Source organism: Anomaloglossus baeobatrachus, chromosome 5 (genome assembly GCF_048569485.1).
Source record: "Anomaloglossus baeobatrachus isolate aAnoBae1 chromosome 5, aAnoBae1.hap1, whole genome shotgun sequence".
NCBI classification, from domain to species: Eukaryota; Metazoa; Chordata; class Amphibia; order Anura; family Aromobatidae; genus Anomaloglossus; species Anomaloglossus baeobatrachus.
Genome location: NC_134357.1, coordinates 441,495,596 through 441,513,038, shown reverse-complemented (window position 1 = coordinate 441,513,038; position 17,443 = coordinate 441,495,596). Strand labels below are relative to the sequence as shown.

The 17,443-nt window shown below is 46.5% G+C and overlaps 1 protein-coding gene across 2 annotated transcripts in view; it reads left to right on the top strand.

The window, feature by feature from the left end:
* Positions 1-5,975, top strand: part of DIDO1 (death inducer-obliterator 1) — a 111,315-nt gene extending 105,340 nt beyond the window's left edge. For both annotated transcript variants that reach the window (XM_075350418.1, XM_075350417.1), the window contains one exon: positions 1,564-5,975. In XM_075350418.1, coding sequence (XP_075206533.1) covers positions 1,564-4,877 — 3,314 coding nt within the window. In that variant the 3' untranslated portion in view covers positions 4,878-5,975. The remainder of the gene's footprint in view (positions 1-1,563) is intronic.
* Positions 5,976-17,443: the final 11,468 nt, after the last annotated feature.

Here is a 17,443-nt window from a genome sequence, read left to right as displayed (position 1 = left end):
CAGACACGGCGATCGATACATGTTGACTAGAGTTTTTTATAAGAATAGATATGAGATTGGTCTCTTATACATGAGCCTCCGTGCAACATTTGCAGTTTGGATCAGCTCTTCACCGGAGACGTTTTGGAAGACCTGGTATCTGATTCATCTGTTCAAAATCGTACTGTAGAACCTCAAATGGACAAGAAAAAACACAATGATAGACTACAAAGCCACTGAGAACACCCTAAAACAAAACCCAACTAAGCCACTGAAAACACCCTAAAATAAAGCCCAACTAACTATTAAAGGAACGGTATCTCACCACAATCATTACATTGTTGTTACACTATGAGATAATTGTGAATAAGCAAATCACATCTATATGTTTGACTTTAGATGTTCCTCACGCCTTGAACATTGATGACTACAAGGGAAGAGTTGGTTTATAAATGCGGCTGCAAACTCATACCGGGCCCCACAATGTAGCCTTAGATGGACCCGTAGTCCGTGTGAGCTCTTAATTAGGCCTATGTGCCTTGATCATTATATTCTGATTGCTTCTGAGAGTTTTACTTGTTGATCTTCTAATGCTACAGCTGTTTAGTACGGGGACAGTCATACTTGGCAGATGAGTTGCAAAAATGTCAGCAACGATTTCATTCACCTGAATGGGACTTTTTTTTGCAATCCATGTGTTTTATATGAACGGAACAGATTTTCTATTGCAGCACATATCTACCATCTCCATATTTGCTTCTATACTCAAAATGCAAAGAAAGGTATGAGGGAATTTATATAGTTAAACAATTAGTCTCTGGCTCCTTTTTCCTGGGTTCTGCTAGAACTGAAGCTGAGCACCTGGAGAAGACCTGATGGACATTGCACTAGAACAGAATAACATATTCAATTGTACATCTGCTCCGCTACTGAACATGCAGGATTATTATTGCCCCATACTTTTTTCACATGCAGTTTACCCATAGAAGCTTTCTACATGATTCTGTACATGCTTTATCACTTAATGCTGATATAAAGTGTGGACAGGCCTTAAGGCCCTGTCACAAACAGAGATAAATCTGCGGCAGATCTGTGGTTGCAGTGAAATTGTGGACAATCAGTGCCAGGTTTGTTACATAGTTACTAAGGTTGAAAAAAGACCTAGGTCCATCTAGTTCAACCTTCCTCCACCAGTTCTACATTTGTTCACTAAGTCATTTATAACCAACAATGTTGTGTGTAGTGAGGAAATCATCCAGCCCTTTTTTGAAAGCTGTTATAGTATCTGCCATTACTACCTCTTGTGGTAGGGTATTCCACAGTCTGACTGCTCTAACTGTAAAGAACCCTTTCCTATTTAGCTGTCTGAATCGCTTTTCTTCCACTCGCAGTGAGTGCCTGTGGCTTGTGGCTGTGAACAAATGGAACAATATGTCCATGATTTCACTGCAACCACAAATCTGCCAAAGATTTATCTCTGTGTGTCACTGGGCCTTTACACCACATTTATTTTAGCATAATGCAATAGGGACCAAGACAATATGCACTTCTTTATGTTTTATTTTTTTATTTTTTTTATTGTAGGCCTTGAATCAACACGTCCAAACTTGATACTGGGATTAGTCATTTGTCAGAGAAACAAGCGCCCAGTTCCAAGTGAACCAGATAAAGTAGAAGAAAAGAGAATTAAAGCTCCAAGCCAGGAAGAGATGGATATCTTAAATTTTACAAAAACACCAGTCTCATCCCAAGTAGTGAAGAAAACCCAAAAATACCTGCCAATCACAAGTGATATCATTCAAAGTACCACACCACCAGGATCACCTCCTCCTATTGCAGAATCTGTACCAAAAGTAGGACCTCCTGCTGTTACACTGCCAGCTTCTAAAGCTGATGTCCTCTCTGCAACCAGCACTGCCCGTTACTCTCCACCACCAACGGCTGAACAATCTGCTTCAACATCAAAGTCTTCAACACCACTCGAGCACATTTTGAAGACACTCTTTGGAAAAGGATCCGATACGAAAGCTGAAACCTCCAGCACTCCTACAGTAACTGCTGTTACAACAACCACTACTGTAGAGTCTGGAGCTGAGCGAGTGTTTGTAGATCCCATTGTGCAACAGTTTGGTCAATTGACAAAAGAAAATGCTTTAGAAGAGGAGGATAATGATAGGCCATATGATCCAGAAGAAGAGTATGATCCAGAAAAGGCCTTTGATACTTCAGAGGTTGATGATGATAATGAAACTCCCTATGAGCCAGAACAGCCTTGTGAAAATTTATATGATGAAGAAGCGTATGACCCAGAGGATGAAACTATCTTAGAAGAAGCTAAAGTTCCAGTCCACGATTTGCCCAATAGGATGACTGCTGCAAGTAAAATCAAGCCACACATGGAAATAGATGAAGAGTTTCTGAGCAATGTTCCTGATTCATCCACCCTCTTAGAACAACAGAAAATGTTAGAAGAACTGAACAAGCAGATAGAGGAGCAGAAAAGACAACTGGAGGAACAAGAAGAAGCTCTGAGGCAGCAAAGAGCAGCTGTAGGTGTGTCTATGGCTCATTTCTCAGTCTCTGATGCATTAATGTCTCCTCCTCCAAAATCTTCTATACTAAAGAATGAATTCTTCCAGCGAGAGTTGAGTACAACTAAGGCTATGAGTCCAACTTCAGAGCAGTTTATGAGTACTAGCAAAGATCTTAGACAAACTAAAGATCCTCGACAAGCAGCAACAAAAGGAATGCATGTAGACATTGAGGATGTTCCTAGCAAACTGTTTTCAAATGAGAAACAACCCAAAATGCTTTCACCTGAACCTATTATGCCTATACCTGTAGTAAAGCCATTTTCCAGTGCAGAGGAAGAGGAAAGTCCTTTAGTTAGTCTGGACGTGGATGAGCAAACTAGTGACATTATTCTTGATAAGGTTCAGAAAAATCTTAAGCAAGAGGATCCTGCTCCTTGGAATAGTGTACAAGAGGCAGCTTTTACATCTGAAAGTTCAATAGATATGTCTAAACCACCACGCAAGGTACTATTACCAACACCTGAAGGTATTCTACCATTAATGCAGACACCCCCATTTACTGGTAGCAACACAATGTGTTTTCCTTCAGTAGAAGAGCCAGCATGGGTCATGGAGTCTCAGAATTTTGACAGCCATGTTCTTCCTCAAGGAAATCTGTCAGATCATCATGATCCTCCAAGGGAAGTAAATTTTGCACAAAAAAAGAACCAGGCAGCATCCTTTATAGAGGAGTCTGGAAACAGACATCTTCCTCTAATTAATAAATCAATACTGGGTCCACCACAATATGACATATCACCACTGTTTGGTGAACAAAGACCATTGTCAATGACTAATGCAGGACTAAGGCCATCCTCCATGTTTTCAGAAGACTTTCCAACTGATTTAAAAAGATATGGTAGCCTTCAGCCTGAAGAAAATCTTGAGAAAAAAGGAATTGGGTCACTTATGTCTGAGCAGTTTGGTCATCAACCACTCCATCCCTTTAGAGACAGAATACCTCTTAATCCCTTTTCCACCCAAAAGGGACAGTCCCCACCTAGATTTGACAGAAAAAACAGTCCACATTTAGAAATAGAAGATTCTCGTTTTGGTGGACCAGTTAATGCACCGCTAAGGTTTGATGGACCACTTAGATATGATATTAGTACAAGATTTGATGGTCCATTAACAGGAGGAGGAGCACAACCATTCAATTTTGATAGCTCACTTAGACCAGCTAGAAATACACAAATTCAGGCATCATTTAGAGGGTCTGCACCATCACATTTACCTCCAAGAGGACAATATCTAAATGAGTTTGATGACTTGCGCGGTTCTGGTAACTATCCTGGCCCAAAAGGTACTTCACCTCATTTGTTGGAGGATCCTAATAGCAAATTATCACCCTTACTTCCCAATCAGCGAGGGTCTGCTCCAATCCCATATGGTGGACAGCGGGGTCCAGTACCATCTAGATCTCTGGATTCTCAACAAATGAGACCTAAGCCATTGCTTGAGCTTCCAACTACTCTACCTTTGCACAGAAGTGAAAACTGGAACAAGCCTAACTCAGATTCCCATAAGGATTTTACACAACATAGGCAAGATTCAGACCACTGGGGATCCAACAGTGTCAGACAAAATAAAGACCACCGCAGTCAAGGTTTAGAGGGAAGGCCTCGAAACTTTGATGGCACTAATGAACCAGAACCATCTGAACATGCATCAAATCAAGGGTTTGATGAGAGGCGCAGGGAAAGAGAAACTGATGTACAGTGGGATAGAGACCGTGGTAGAAACTGGAACAGAGAGAGAAATTTTGAAAGAAATCGAGATTTTGATCGACCAAGGATAAGGGAGTCAAATAGAGAGTTAGAAAAAAACAGAGATGGAGAGAGAGACCTAGAAAAACAAGAATGGGATAGAACCAGGGATAGGGATAGGGATAGAAACAGAGATCGGGACAGAGGAAGAGAAAGAGACCGGGAGAGAGAGAGAGACCGAGAAAGAGAGCGTGACAGAGATAGTGACAGAGATAAAGACAGAGAAAGGGAACGCGAGCGGGAGAGAGATCGTGACAGAGAGAGAGACAGGGACAGATATAGAGATCGTGATAGAGATTCATATAGACGTAGAGATCGATCAAGGAGTAGGGGTCGCGATAGGTCTCGAAGTAGGGATCGTGATAGGGACCGGGAGAGGGATCGAGACCGTGAACGAGAAAGAGATCGAGACAGAACAAGAGAACGGGACAGAGATCGAGGACGAGATCGCACAGTCCGCAGCAAAAGCAATGAGAACAACAGAGACTCTAAAAGTGATAGATCAAAAGACTCTTCCAAAAGCACGACAAATGAGCCTGCACCTTCAAGTCACACGTGATAAATTTGTTGAATAACGAGAAACAGAACTGTGATAATGTATATATGTATGTGTGTGTGTATATATATATATATATAATATATATAGCGTCATTTTTTATATAGATTTCACTTCCTTTTCCCCTCCCACCCCCCAATTGAGAGGGTCAAGATTTTTTTGTCATACACACTGGTCTACAACTGCTGGAAAAATATGCTTCCCCTGTCTTAATGTTGCCATTCCCAATATGTAAAACCTTTTTATTTGTTCATTTTTTTTTTTACCCCTAATTCTGTATAACAAGGTGGTAAGTTATATATAACAGAAGAGTTTATACTTCTGTTCTCCATCGGTTTAAATAACACATTGTCATTTTCTTATGAATTTTATGGCTTGAAACAATAGAGCCCTACACTAAGTATAGGGCTATACCTGTAGATACTTGTATTTTCATCACTCACAGAAGTTTTGTAAGGAAACGTCAAGAGGATTTCTTCATCTATATACCATGGGATTTATCTGATGCTGCTATTCAGAATAAAATTTTTACATAAATTTAATGCATCGAGTTCCTCCAGGCAATTGACACACATCCTGGTGGACACTAGCACAGCATATACAATACTATAATTGAAATGTGAGCGAAGACATGAAGATTTAAAGGGAATGTCTAGGATTTAAAGAAAGAAAACTGCTGCTCTTGTTATAAAAACAACACTTCTGTGGGGGTTGTGTTTGATATTGCAGCGCTGCTCCCTTGAAATAAGTGGATGAGGTGCAGTATCACACAGCCTGTGGACAGGTGTGGTGCTGATATGACATTTTTCTTCTTTAATTCTGGATATCTTTTAAGTTTTCACTTCCAAATGCCCAAAAACTACACTTTTCTCAAAAATACCATAACGTTGTTGGTGGTACCAAAAGACCACAATGACAAATCCTATTGCATAGAAAATTTTGAGTTGATGATCTCCATTCAGGAATTGGAGGGAAAAAAACCCTAGCGTTCATGTTTGTATATATTAAGGTTTTATATGGAGGAATATCACTGAATATTACAAATGTAAATGTTACGGTAATTTTGTAAGTAGAATAAATCTCTACTATGGTTAATTTTCACTAATTGTTCATTTATTCTGACTTTCATGCATATATTCTACTGTCGGAGAAAAAATTCCGACCTTATGCATTTTCAAATTGTATGTGTGAAGATGTGCCAAATATGAACAATTTTTTGTGTTATTTTTATGAGACTTAAAGGTGAACTTCACTTTGAACACTTTTATAAAAAGCCCTTTTAGATTTGTAAAATTTTAATTTTGGATGTTTGTGTGGGGATGGACAGTACTGTGTCTGACAGGTGACACGGGATGAGCGAATCCGAACGGTAAACTTTGTGTACATACCGGCCACTTAGTTTCCGGTGCCAAACTTCGAACATAGACGTCTAAACAGAAGTCAGTGTACTGTTCAGGTTCGGCAGCCGAAAAAAGCTTGTTGAAAGGCTGCAGTGCAGCAAATCAACAAGCTTTTCGGACCCATCACAACCATGCCAAGTATTAGCATGGCTGTGATTGGCTGGTGCATCATGTGACCCAGCCTGTATAAAGGCCGGTTCATGGGTTGCACTGCCATTCTTAGAACTTCTGAGCCTGGGGCAGACTGCCCTAATCAGACATGGCGCAGACTGCCCTAATCCGAACTGGGGCAGACTGCCCTAATACGACCTGGTGCAGACTGCCCTAATAGAGCCTTGATCTTACTGCCCTAATATAGCCTGGTGCAGCCTGCTATAATACTAATACAGCCTGGTGCAGATTGCCCTAATAGATCCTTGGGCATACTGCCCTAATACTGCCCTAATAGCCTGATCTGTGCCTGCCATGTATCCTAATGAACCATCTTCTTAAGGGTCACACAACCGACAAGATGTTCTGCTTCATTTCATATGCCCAAGTACTACTGGCTGAATGGTGAGACCAGAACGTGTTGAGGCAGTTTTAGAGTGTAGAGTGCCTCCAGTTCCTTCGCATTATCCACCCGGCCCCTGGTGAAAGCGCAGAGTTGGCACTTGAGGACCATGGGCATCTTTCTTCAACCTCACCCCCTTGCAAATCAGCCAAGTAGTCTGAGCCCCAAATCATGCAGCAGTTACTTCTTATTGATAACTCTGCTGGCTGAGGTTCCATGGCCCATCCACCTGTCCCTGTCCCAGAGGTGGAAGAGACTGAGAGCACTGATGCCCAACCACTTGTTCTGTTGGCGGATGAGTACGTAAGTGGGCTAATGCACATGATCAGTAGACCACAGCACATCTCTGAGGATGATGAAACACAGGTGCCAACTGCTGGGGCTCTCTACTGTGTGCAGACTGGCAAGGAGGGCAGGGGTGAGGAGTAGGTGGAAGATGATGCAGGGGATGATGAGGTCCTAGACGCCACATGCCGCAAAGGTCATCCTAGTGACGTGTGCAGTTCAGAGGAATAGGAGATGTTCCCGCTGACAAAGAAGCACGGCAAAAGATGGAACAGGGTGCAAAAGCATAGCAGCTGGCCCCTAGCCAGTACGTCTGCTAGTACTTCCCACTGCACCGAGTAAATGAGCACACCAAGGCCAACTCAAAGGAGCTTCCTGGTGTGGCATTTCTTCAGGCAATGTGCTGACGACAAGAGACAGTTGGTTTGCACGCTGTGCCTTGACAGCCTGAAGCGAGGCATAAATGTTTTTAACCTGAGCAGCATCTGCATGATGAGGCATCTGAATTCCAAGCACGAGCTGCAGTGGAGTACACACCTGAAAAATTATGAAAGATATCAGGCTCCTCTTGCTACCTCTTTTGTAATGTCAGCCTTTTTTCCTCACTACCAACAGGGTCACCTGCCTCCACGCAAAGAGAGAATGTGACAGCACCACCACCACCGTCACCGAGCATCTCCACACCGTCCCATGGAAGTGTTCAGCTGTCCATCCCCCAAACCCTGGATAGAAAGAGGAAGTACTCCCTTACCCACGCAGGAGCCCTGGTCCTGAAGGACAGCATTTTGAAATTCTTGGCCTTTGAAATGCTGCCATTCCGGCTAGTGGACAGAGTTTAAAACATTGATGGCAGTGACTGTCCCGCAGTACATTGTTCCCAGCTGCCATTACTTTTTCAGGTCGGCCATCTCTGCCTTACACACAGATGTTGTAGACTAAAACCTGCTTTACACGCTGCAATATATCTTACAATGTGTCGGCGGGGTCACGTCGTAAGTGACGCACATCCGGCATTGTAAGTTACATTGCAGTGTGTGACAGGTACGTGCGATTGCGATTGAACGGTAAAACGTTCATCGCATGCACATCGTTCATTTCTCTAGAATTGAACGTCATATTGTTCAACGTTCCCGGGGTAGCGCACATCACAGTGTGTGACACCCCGGGAACGATGAACAGATCTTACCTGCGTCCTGCGGCTCCCGGCCCACAATGCGGAAGAAAGGAGGTGGGCGGGATGTTTACGTCCCGCTCATCTCCGCCCCTCCGCTTCTATTGGCCGGCTGCCGCGTGACGTCGATGTGACGCCGAACGTCCCTCCCACTCCAGGATGTGGACGTTTGCTGCCCACATCGAGGTCGTATGAACGGGTAAGTACGTGTGACGGGGGTTAATCGTTTGTGCGGCACGTTTAACAAATTGAACGTGCTGCACATACGATGGGGGCGTTGCAAATCGCATACGATATCGTATGCGAAATTGCAACGTGTAAAGCCTGCTTAAGTCAGGTGTGCACTGCGCAACGCTATCACTGACTTAGGTCTACATGACCACCGAAACTTGGACTAGTAAGCAAGGGCACGGATGTTATATCTCCCTAACTGCCCACTGGGTAAATGTTGTGGCGGCTGGGCCAGAGGCGGAAGGCGTTCTAGCCTATGTCCTACAACGACTGAGGATTGCTGGATGTTTCTCAGTCCATGGTGCCTCCTACTCCACTTCCTTTCCTGCCTCCTCATCTGTTCACAGTAAGACATGCACCACCAAGTTCAGCACCGTAATTACAGCAGGCTGTTCTGAAACTCATCTGTTTGGGACACAAATCCCACAACACGCAGGAGCTGTGGACAGGGATGAAACAGATGGATGAATGGTTAGTGTCAGTGAACCTCAAGCCTAGCCTAATGATGTGTAATAACGAGCGAAATCTCGTAGCAACTCTGGGCCTAGCCGGTTTGACTCGCATCCCTTGCTTGGCGCATGTGCTGAATTTAGTGGGGCAGAGGTTTCTTAAAAATATCCCACATATGTCAGAGCTGCTGTTGAAAGTGTGGGCAGTCTGTGCACGCTCTCTCACCCTGCTGCTGCTTGCCTGTCTGCAATGCAGCGTCACTTCTGCTTTCCTGCTCACCGCTTCATATGCGAAGTACCAACAAAGTAGAACTCTACCTTGCAAATGTTGCCTGCTGCTGCTCGCAGTCTCTCCAATAGTGGAATTTCAGCTTCAGCATGTACACGTGAGTCGCTCTGTGGAACACCACTACTGTGTGTTGTGTTGTGCTGCTGCAAATTCTCCACCAACATGGCCAGTGCTGATGACGCTATCACTAGAGCTACTATCGCACTTTTATGCCTGCTTGATGCTTCAGGCATTGATGGATGAGGTGGTGGCACAGGAGGAAGATGAGCAGGAGGAACAGGGACCAATCACACCGTTATCAGGCCTGTTGTCTACACATGGTACTGAGGGTGTTGCCTGTACCAACAGTGGCCAGGTACACAACTGTACAGCCAGGGGACAGTTTGGGAGGATGAGGAGGAACCGTGTTCAAAGCAGGGTGGCATTCAAAGCAGCTCCTGGGCATCACTGGAGCATGGCTTGGAAGGATACAAAGGACACAGACCATACACTCCCACTGAGGACAGCTTGTAGTTGCCTCTGGGCAACCTGGCACTCGTGAGCCAATACATGCTGCTGTGCATGTGCAACGACCTCTGAGTTGACCAGATTGTTGCCAGTGCTGATTATTGGGTGGCCAACCTGCTGGATCCATGCTACAAGGACAACATTCCATTCTTACTTTTGTCACTGGAGCGGGATCGGAAAATGAGGGAATACAAGCGCAAGCTGGTAGACACACTACGGATGGCATTCCCACCCCACAGCGGGCGCTTAGTGGAAGAACAAGGCAGAGGAGGTGGAGGAAGTGGGGCCCCGACACTACCTCAGAAGGGAGGGTTATCATGGCCAAAATGTGGACAAGCTTTCCCAGCACATCACAATATCTGGCACCACCATCTCATACAGTCTGTATTAACAGGAGCCAGCGTTTCAACAAGATGATGGAAGAGTACGCATCCACATGCAGGACCGGCATTGGTAACATGCGCACTGGGGCAAGTGCTGGAGCCCTGGACCGACGGAAATGGCCCACTTGCCGTCGTCAGGTCGGGGGATATATTCTGCCGATTTCCAGAGTGTAGTGCTCAGATCAGCAGCTGCTCTTATCTCACTGCTGGCCTTTTAAATCTGCACTTGCACGCAGTGGTCACTGCTGAATGCTGCGTTCATGTGCATTGAAGTTCATGTGTGGGCGGAGCTGGCGCGCATTGCGCTCCCGTCCCACAGATGAATTGAGGAGCTACAGTGCCAGCCAGCGTCCCCCAAAGTTGTATGCTGCTCCACCCCATTAATGTGTATGCCCCCACAGCTGTATGCCACACCAGTAATGTGTATGCCTCCCAGTGCTCTATGCCCCCCAACCAAGTAATGTGTATGCTCCCTAGAGCTGTATGCCCTCCCCGTTCTGTATGCCCACCACCCCAGTAACGTGAATGCCCCCCAGTGCTGTATGCCACCCACCCCAGTAATGTGTATTCCCCCCAGTAATGTGTATGCCCCCCAGTAATATATATGCCCGGCCAGTAATATGTATGCCCCCAATAATATGTATACCCTGCCAGTAATGTGTATGCCCCCCTGTAATATCTATGTCCCCTCCAGTAATGTGTATAGCCCCCCCAATAATGTATATGCCCACCGCCTCCCCTCTGATGTACAGTTGAAACAGATATTTACATACACTATCTAAAAATACACATCCATGTTTTTCTCACTATCTATGCATATTTGTGCCTGTTTATATGTATTTTTCTGAATTTTGTGAAATTGTTATACTCTATTTGCCATTCCCAATGTTTTGAGGCCTCCCCAAATTAAAAAAAAAAAGAAACAACAATAAAAAAATCAGTTTTGGCTACCTCCTCCACCTCTTCTACCTTCAGCACCACGTTCAACCCAACCTCCTCTTCCACTTAAACCTCTGCCTCTTGGTTCAAGATTTTTATTTTTTTCTTATTCTCTATTATTTTAGGTCAGTTTCCTAAACAAAACAAAAATAAAAAAACGTTGGCAACCTTCTCTGCCCCGCCTCTTCCGCTTACACTTCCACATCCACCTCTACCTCTAATCCGATGGGCACCCTATTTTGCGGTTCCTGTCCCTCTTTTTGGCGCTGATCGCCGTCCTCCTTTGATGATTGACGCCTCCGGCGCCATCCACGTAGCTGGGCAACATCTCACACTTACACAGAGAGACAGGCTCACACAGGTGCACTTCGCTCTGCCCTATTGCGAGCAGAACCGAAAACATAAGTGCAACTGCTCTAACCGGCAATCTCTTTGTGCAGGCACAAGATCTTTCCCAGCTACGTGGATGATGCAGGTGATGTCATCTACATCCCCGGGCAAATCTCGTGCCTGCGTAAAGAACTCTTTGGTTCGCTCAGGCACACTTATGTTTTTGGCTCTGCCCGCCATAGGGCCAAGCAAAGTGATCCTGCGGGAGCTGTGAATGTTTCTGCACAGGTGCGAGATCTTGACCTGGCTACATGGATTGTGCCAGAGGCATCATCCACGTCAATCATCAAAGGAGGATAAAGGTCAGCGGGAAAAGGAGGGACAGGAGCCACAAAATAGGTTGCCTATCGGACCAGACTGATGAATTTACACACATGAAGGGAGATTTTATAAAGGTATTTGTGGGGTCTGCAGGGGGAGTCAGGGTACAAAATTCACCCTTAGGTCACTTTCAGACGTCCATGTGTCAGGTACGTGTGACACTTGTTTTTAACACGGATGCCAAACGTACCCATGTTATTCTATGCTGTTACTCACACGGTTGTGTTTTCACACTCACCGTGTGACTCCTAATGGTCTCGCACGCACACACGCAGACGTTTTGTTTTTTCTCTGGCAGCACGGGTGTCACAGGGATCGCACACTGATGTGATTCATGTGAAACGTACCGGAGAAAACACGGGTCTTTGAAATAAATAGATTTTCTATATTCACCTGTATCCAGCGATGTTTTCTTCGACTCTGCTGTCTCCTGCTTTTGACACCGGCTCATTATATTCACTGATTATTCATTGCACCTTGGACCTGGAAGCTGGAGCATTACGGGTACAGCATCGGGGACAGCACCGCCGATGACAGCATAACCGGGTACAGCATCGCCAGGAACAACGCCAAGGACAGCATCGCCGGTGACAGGTGAGTATTCAGCAAGCAAGAAGTGTGTGTCCAGTGACGTCCAGGAGGTCATCAGCGTTCCCAATGAACTCTGATGAACCTGTGAAGTCACCGTGGTGACACCCGCTGTAGCGCAGGGGGGGGTCATCAGAGTTCATTGGCAACTCGGATGACCTCCTGGAGTCACTGCATACACTGCTTGTAAGATACTCACCTGTCACACGCGATACTGTCACCGCAATGCTCCGGCTGCCAGGTCTGAGGTGCAGTGAATAATCAATTAATATAAAGAGCGGGGGTCAGAAGCAGGAGACATCAGAGCCGAAGAAAACAGCTCTGGATACAGGTGACTATAGAAAATCTTTTTATTTCAAAAACCCATGTTCTCTCCGGTATGTGTCACACTGATGCAAACACAGATGTCACACGTACAACACACGTAAGACCATAAAGATGCATGTGGCTTGTACTTGATTAAACAGAGACATCTGAAAAAGGCCTTATAGATGCCGCGCAGGCACTGCTTAAGGTGCTAGTTTTGGTTTAGAAAACAAAAAAAAAAGCAATCTCTTACTACGCCCATTTTACAGCCAACTTACAGTACAAAAGTTTGGGTCTCCATTGACTGCTATGGGGTTCGTGGACTGAATCGAACTTTTAACTAAAGCCCGACAGAACCTGAATATCCACAGGTCCACTCATCCCTAGGGACCACCACTGATACCTGGAAAAAGTGACCACAGACCCAGATACGCTTCATCTTCAGTCATACGGTGTGATTTCAGAGAATTTCAATTTAACCAATGTTCATAAGGCAGGACCCCCAGTGTACGACAGATTGTAGAGTATTCCTGAAGTAATGGACGGTCGAGTTCTTCACAATGATAGAAGATCCAGCTAATAGGGCTACAGGTGGGCAACTAAGGGTCACGCTATTAGAAATATGTGAAAAGGAGTTGTCCAAACATGGCAGAAGTTACTGTATATGGATGGGAGTTCATAAGGGACATGGGATTGGGAAGACCTGTCATATGCAGTAAATAGCCTGACAGAAAGGTAAGGAAGCAACCTCACATTCAGCTTTTATCTGTTACTAGAGCATCTTACACAAGGTGATGCTCTTGCCATAGTGAATGCCAAAAGGTTCAGAGATGTTTTTCAAAATAGGACTATGAGGAGGTGTGCCGCCCTGTGGGAGTAGCCAAGCTGCTCAGATCCGGGTTCGCTATGGCTCGAGGGTCTCCGGACCCAGGGTCGTGCAGCCACTCAAATGAAAGGGGGTATTTACAGGGGAGTTGATGTATAGTTTGTGACGCCACCCGTGGTGTACGGTAATTTGGGAGTACCGCCGCTGCCGTTGGGAGTACCCGGGGTGATGAAGTGGGGCAGCAAGGTGTCGTAGCCCTCCACGGGTAGGGGGATGCCCCGGGACTCGGTGTAGGGGTGCCATGGGATGCAGGGGTCACTCTCGTACTCACTCAGTTCATAAGCAGACGCTGACAACCGGGTAAACCAATTCTCTGGGTACCGCTGCCGCTGAGGGGAGCTCGTCTAGGTCCCGTCCCCTATATAGTGTTGTAGTGTTGCCTGGTGATCAGTGACCTGCCTCCTGGCACTAAGTTTAACTTCAACGTGGTGGCCAAGTAGTATGGAACTTGCCGGGCTCCGCTCCCCACTGTGGCTAAGTGTGGGAGCTTGCTCTCAGGGCTCACGCTTGGGATTTTGTGAACTGTTTTGGGTTGGAAAGTCCTATCCTCCTCGTTGCGCTAATGCCCCGATTCTGGAGCAGGTGGGAACGGATCATAAAGGCTCCGTTCTCCTCAGGTGAATTGACGGGTTGCGTGAAGCTACTCCCTGACTTAGGGTCCGTGTACCCTGTCGTACATTCGGTCCCGGACCGGTGACAGTGCTAGGCTGCCGGCTGTCGTCCTCGATAGATCTAGGCACCTTGCCACAATCCCCTGTGACCATGGGTCCGACTCCTCTAGGCCCAGACCAACGTCTGCAACCTAGACAGCTTCTTTAGGAGCCACTGCTCTCGACCTCCTCTGAGCTCCTCACAGCTCGACGGCTACTTCCCAACTCACTGCTTCAACTAACTGACTACACTCCTCCCCTCCCCTCCCTGACCCCCCAGGTGGGAGACTCTATTCCACTCAAGCCATCCACTGGTGTGCCTGGTGGGTGTGGTGCAGGGTGTATCTAGGATTTGATTTGCCGTTGGAGGCAACACTATTAGGCTGGTTTCAGACGTCCGTGTTTTAGGTATGTGTGACATCCGTTTTTAAAACTGATGTCACATGTACCAATGTTACCCTATTCTGTACTCTCACACGGATGTGTTTTCACACGGACCGTGTAGCCCTGCTATTTCACATGGAGACATGCCCGTTTTTTCTCCAGCAGCACGGGTGTCACACAGACCGCACACTGATGTGATCTGTGTGACATCAGTGTGACACGTACCGGAGAAAACACGGGTTTTTAAATAAAAAGATTTTCTATATTTGCCTGTTCCAGTGATGCTGTCTCTGGCTCTGCTGCCTCCCGCTCCTGACCCTCGCTCATTATTTTCATTGATTATTCACCGCAGTGAGCAGCTGGGAGTAGGGGCATCGCTGTGACAGCGCTGGAGACAGCACCGCTGGGGACAGCATCGCCGAGGACAGCATCGCTGGGGACATCGCTAGTGACAGGTGAGTATCCTGCCAGCATTGTGTGTGCGGGGACGTCCAAGAGGTGATCGGATTTCCCAATGAACTCTGATGACCTCCTGATGACACCCCTGAGACAACTGCGTTACAGCAATTGTCACGATGGTGACTTCCAGGGGTTCATGAGAGTTCATTGGGAACCCTGATGAGTCCCTGGATGTCACTGCACAAACTGCTGTATACTCACCTGTCACCAGCGATGTCCCCGGCGGTGCTGTCCCCGTCTGTGCTGTACCCAGCCTGTCCCCGCGATGCTCCGGCTTCCAGATCCTCAGGCAGTGAATAATCAATGAAAATAATGAGCGGGGATCAGGAGCGGAACGCAGCAGAGCCGGAGACAGCATCGCTGGATACAGGTAAATATAGGACATCTTTTCATTACAGAGACACGTGTTTTACCCGGTACGTGTCACATGTATGCAAACACAGATGTCACACGTGTGACACACGCGTGACACATGTATGACCATAACCATGCGTGTGACTGGTACCTGATTAAACATGGACGTCTGAAAACAGCCTTAGATAGGGACCCAGAACCAAGAGGGAGGTGGAAAACTGCACGGAAGGGCAGCTTTTACAGTACCCTGTGACGACCTGATAGTCCAGGGGCGTCACACAAGGATATTTTATGTATTTACAACCTAGCTTTTCACAAAGTAGGTCTTCACCAATGGAATTTCCAGGACTAGAAAAGGGAAGTCTGCCTTTTTGCAATAACAGACTGCCTTGAGCACAAATAATCTGCAATACCATACTTAACCTTTGGAAAAGAATGGCGCTATTATTATTATTTTTAATAAAGCAAAGAAAACTTTTTTTTAATCCAAAAGGAAACTTAAAAGGGTTACTCCCATCACCATCAGGAATAATAATAATAATAATAATAATAATAATAGTAGTAAATACCTCCAATTAGAAATATAATATAGTTCTCCATGTCTTTTACCTCATGCGCAGGGCATTGCAGCTTAGGTATCCATGGTTACATAGACTCATCTAGTGATGGATAGTTGGATGCTAGTGATCATAACCATGGATACTTAAAGGGAACCTGTCAGGTATAATATGTACCCAGAACCACGAGCAGTTCTGTGCATATTCCTAATCCCTGCCTAATGATCCCTATATACACTAGCATAGATAAACAGATCTTTAGAAAAATTATTTCTAAAGATCATTTACCGCATGCTAATGAGCGCGGGGACTAGTCCCCTGAGCATTAGTTCCCCTTGCTAGCCGCCCCCATTAGCATGTTAGTACACCCCTGTGAACGTGCTAGATGCTAATGAATGTGCAGCAACAGAGGATGATTTCACTCACCTCTCTGCTGTCATCGCCGTCTGACGCTGGATTTTGGCTCAGTGCACTTGATCCCTGAGTTTGGGTCATGTGCACTGTGACACCCTGACCTATCAGGTCGTCACAGGGTATTGTGCAATCTGCCCTTCTGCACAGTAGCCAACTCCTCCTTGGTTACGGGTCCCTGGCCTTTGGTGTTGCTAAGACCAGACTAATAAAAATCCTAGGAACACTCTGCACCACACCCACCAGACATACCAGTGGCTGACGTGAAGGTAATAGGGTCGCCCATTTTGCGGGTTGGTAAGGGAAGGTCAGGAGTAGTGTAGTTGAGGAGTGACTCTCGAGAGGAGAGGTCAGGAGCTGGGCTCCTTGGTTTACTAGGTGGCAGACATTGGTCTGGGCCTGGTAGGAGCTGGACCCCGGTCGCAGGGGGATCGCGACAAGGGGCACGGTCTGTCGAGGAGGACAGCCGGCGGCCTTGTGCCATCACCGGGCAGGGGCCAGGGCACGACGGGGTACGTGGACCCTAGGTCGAGAAGGAGCTTCAAGCATTTTGACAATTTACCCGACAAGGACGGAGCCTTCAAGATCCGTTCTCCATCCGCTTCAAAATCGGGGTACTAGCGCAACGAGGGGGATAGGACTTTCCCACTACATAGTCCAGAAAATCCCAAGCGTGAACCCTGAGAACAAGCAAACCCAGTTAGCCATACTGGTGAGCGGGACCCGATAGTTCTAAGCTAGAGGACCATTTAGAGAAAGGTGCCACGGAAAAGGCCACAGGCTAACAAGCAACATACCTCCCAACCATCCCGGATACAGCGGGACTATCACGATTTGAAGAGTTGGTCCCGTTACCCCGGGCAGGAGGTCTGTATCTCATGGCTCCGCCCGCCCACTCTCTCCCCGCCTAACTGCTTTTCCCTCTTACCATCCTAACACGTGACGTGAGCATTACAGAGCGGAGCGCGCTACCCGAAACTAGTCTCTGTCTGTGCTGCTGCTAAGGTAATGAATCTCCCCAGCGCTGATTCCCCCCCCCCGGCCCGGAGCCCGTGC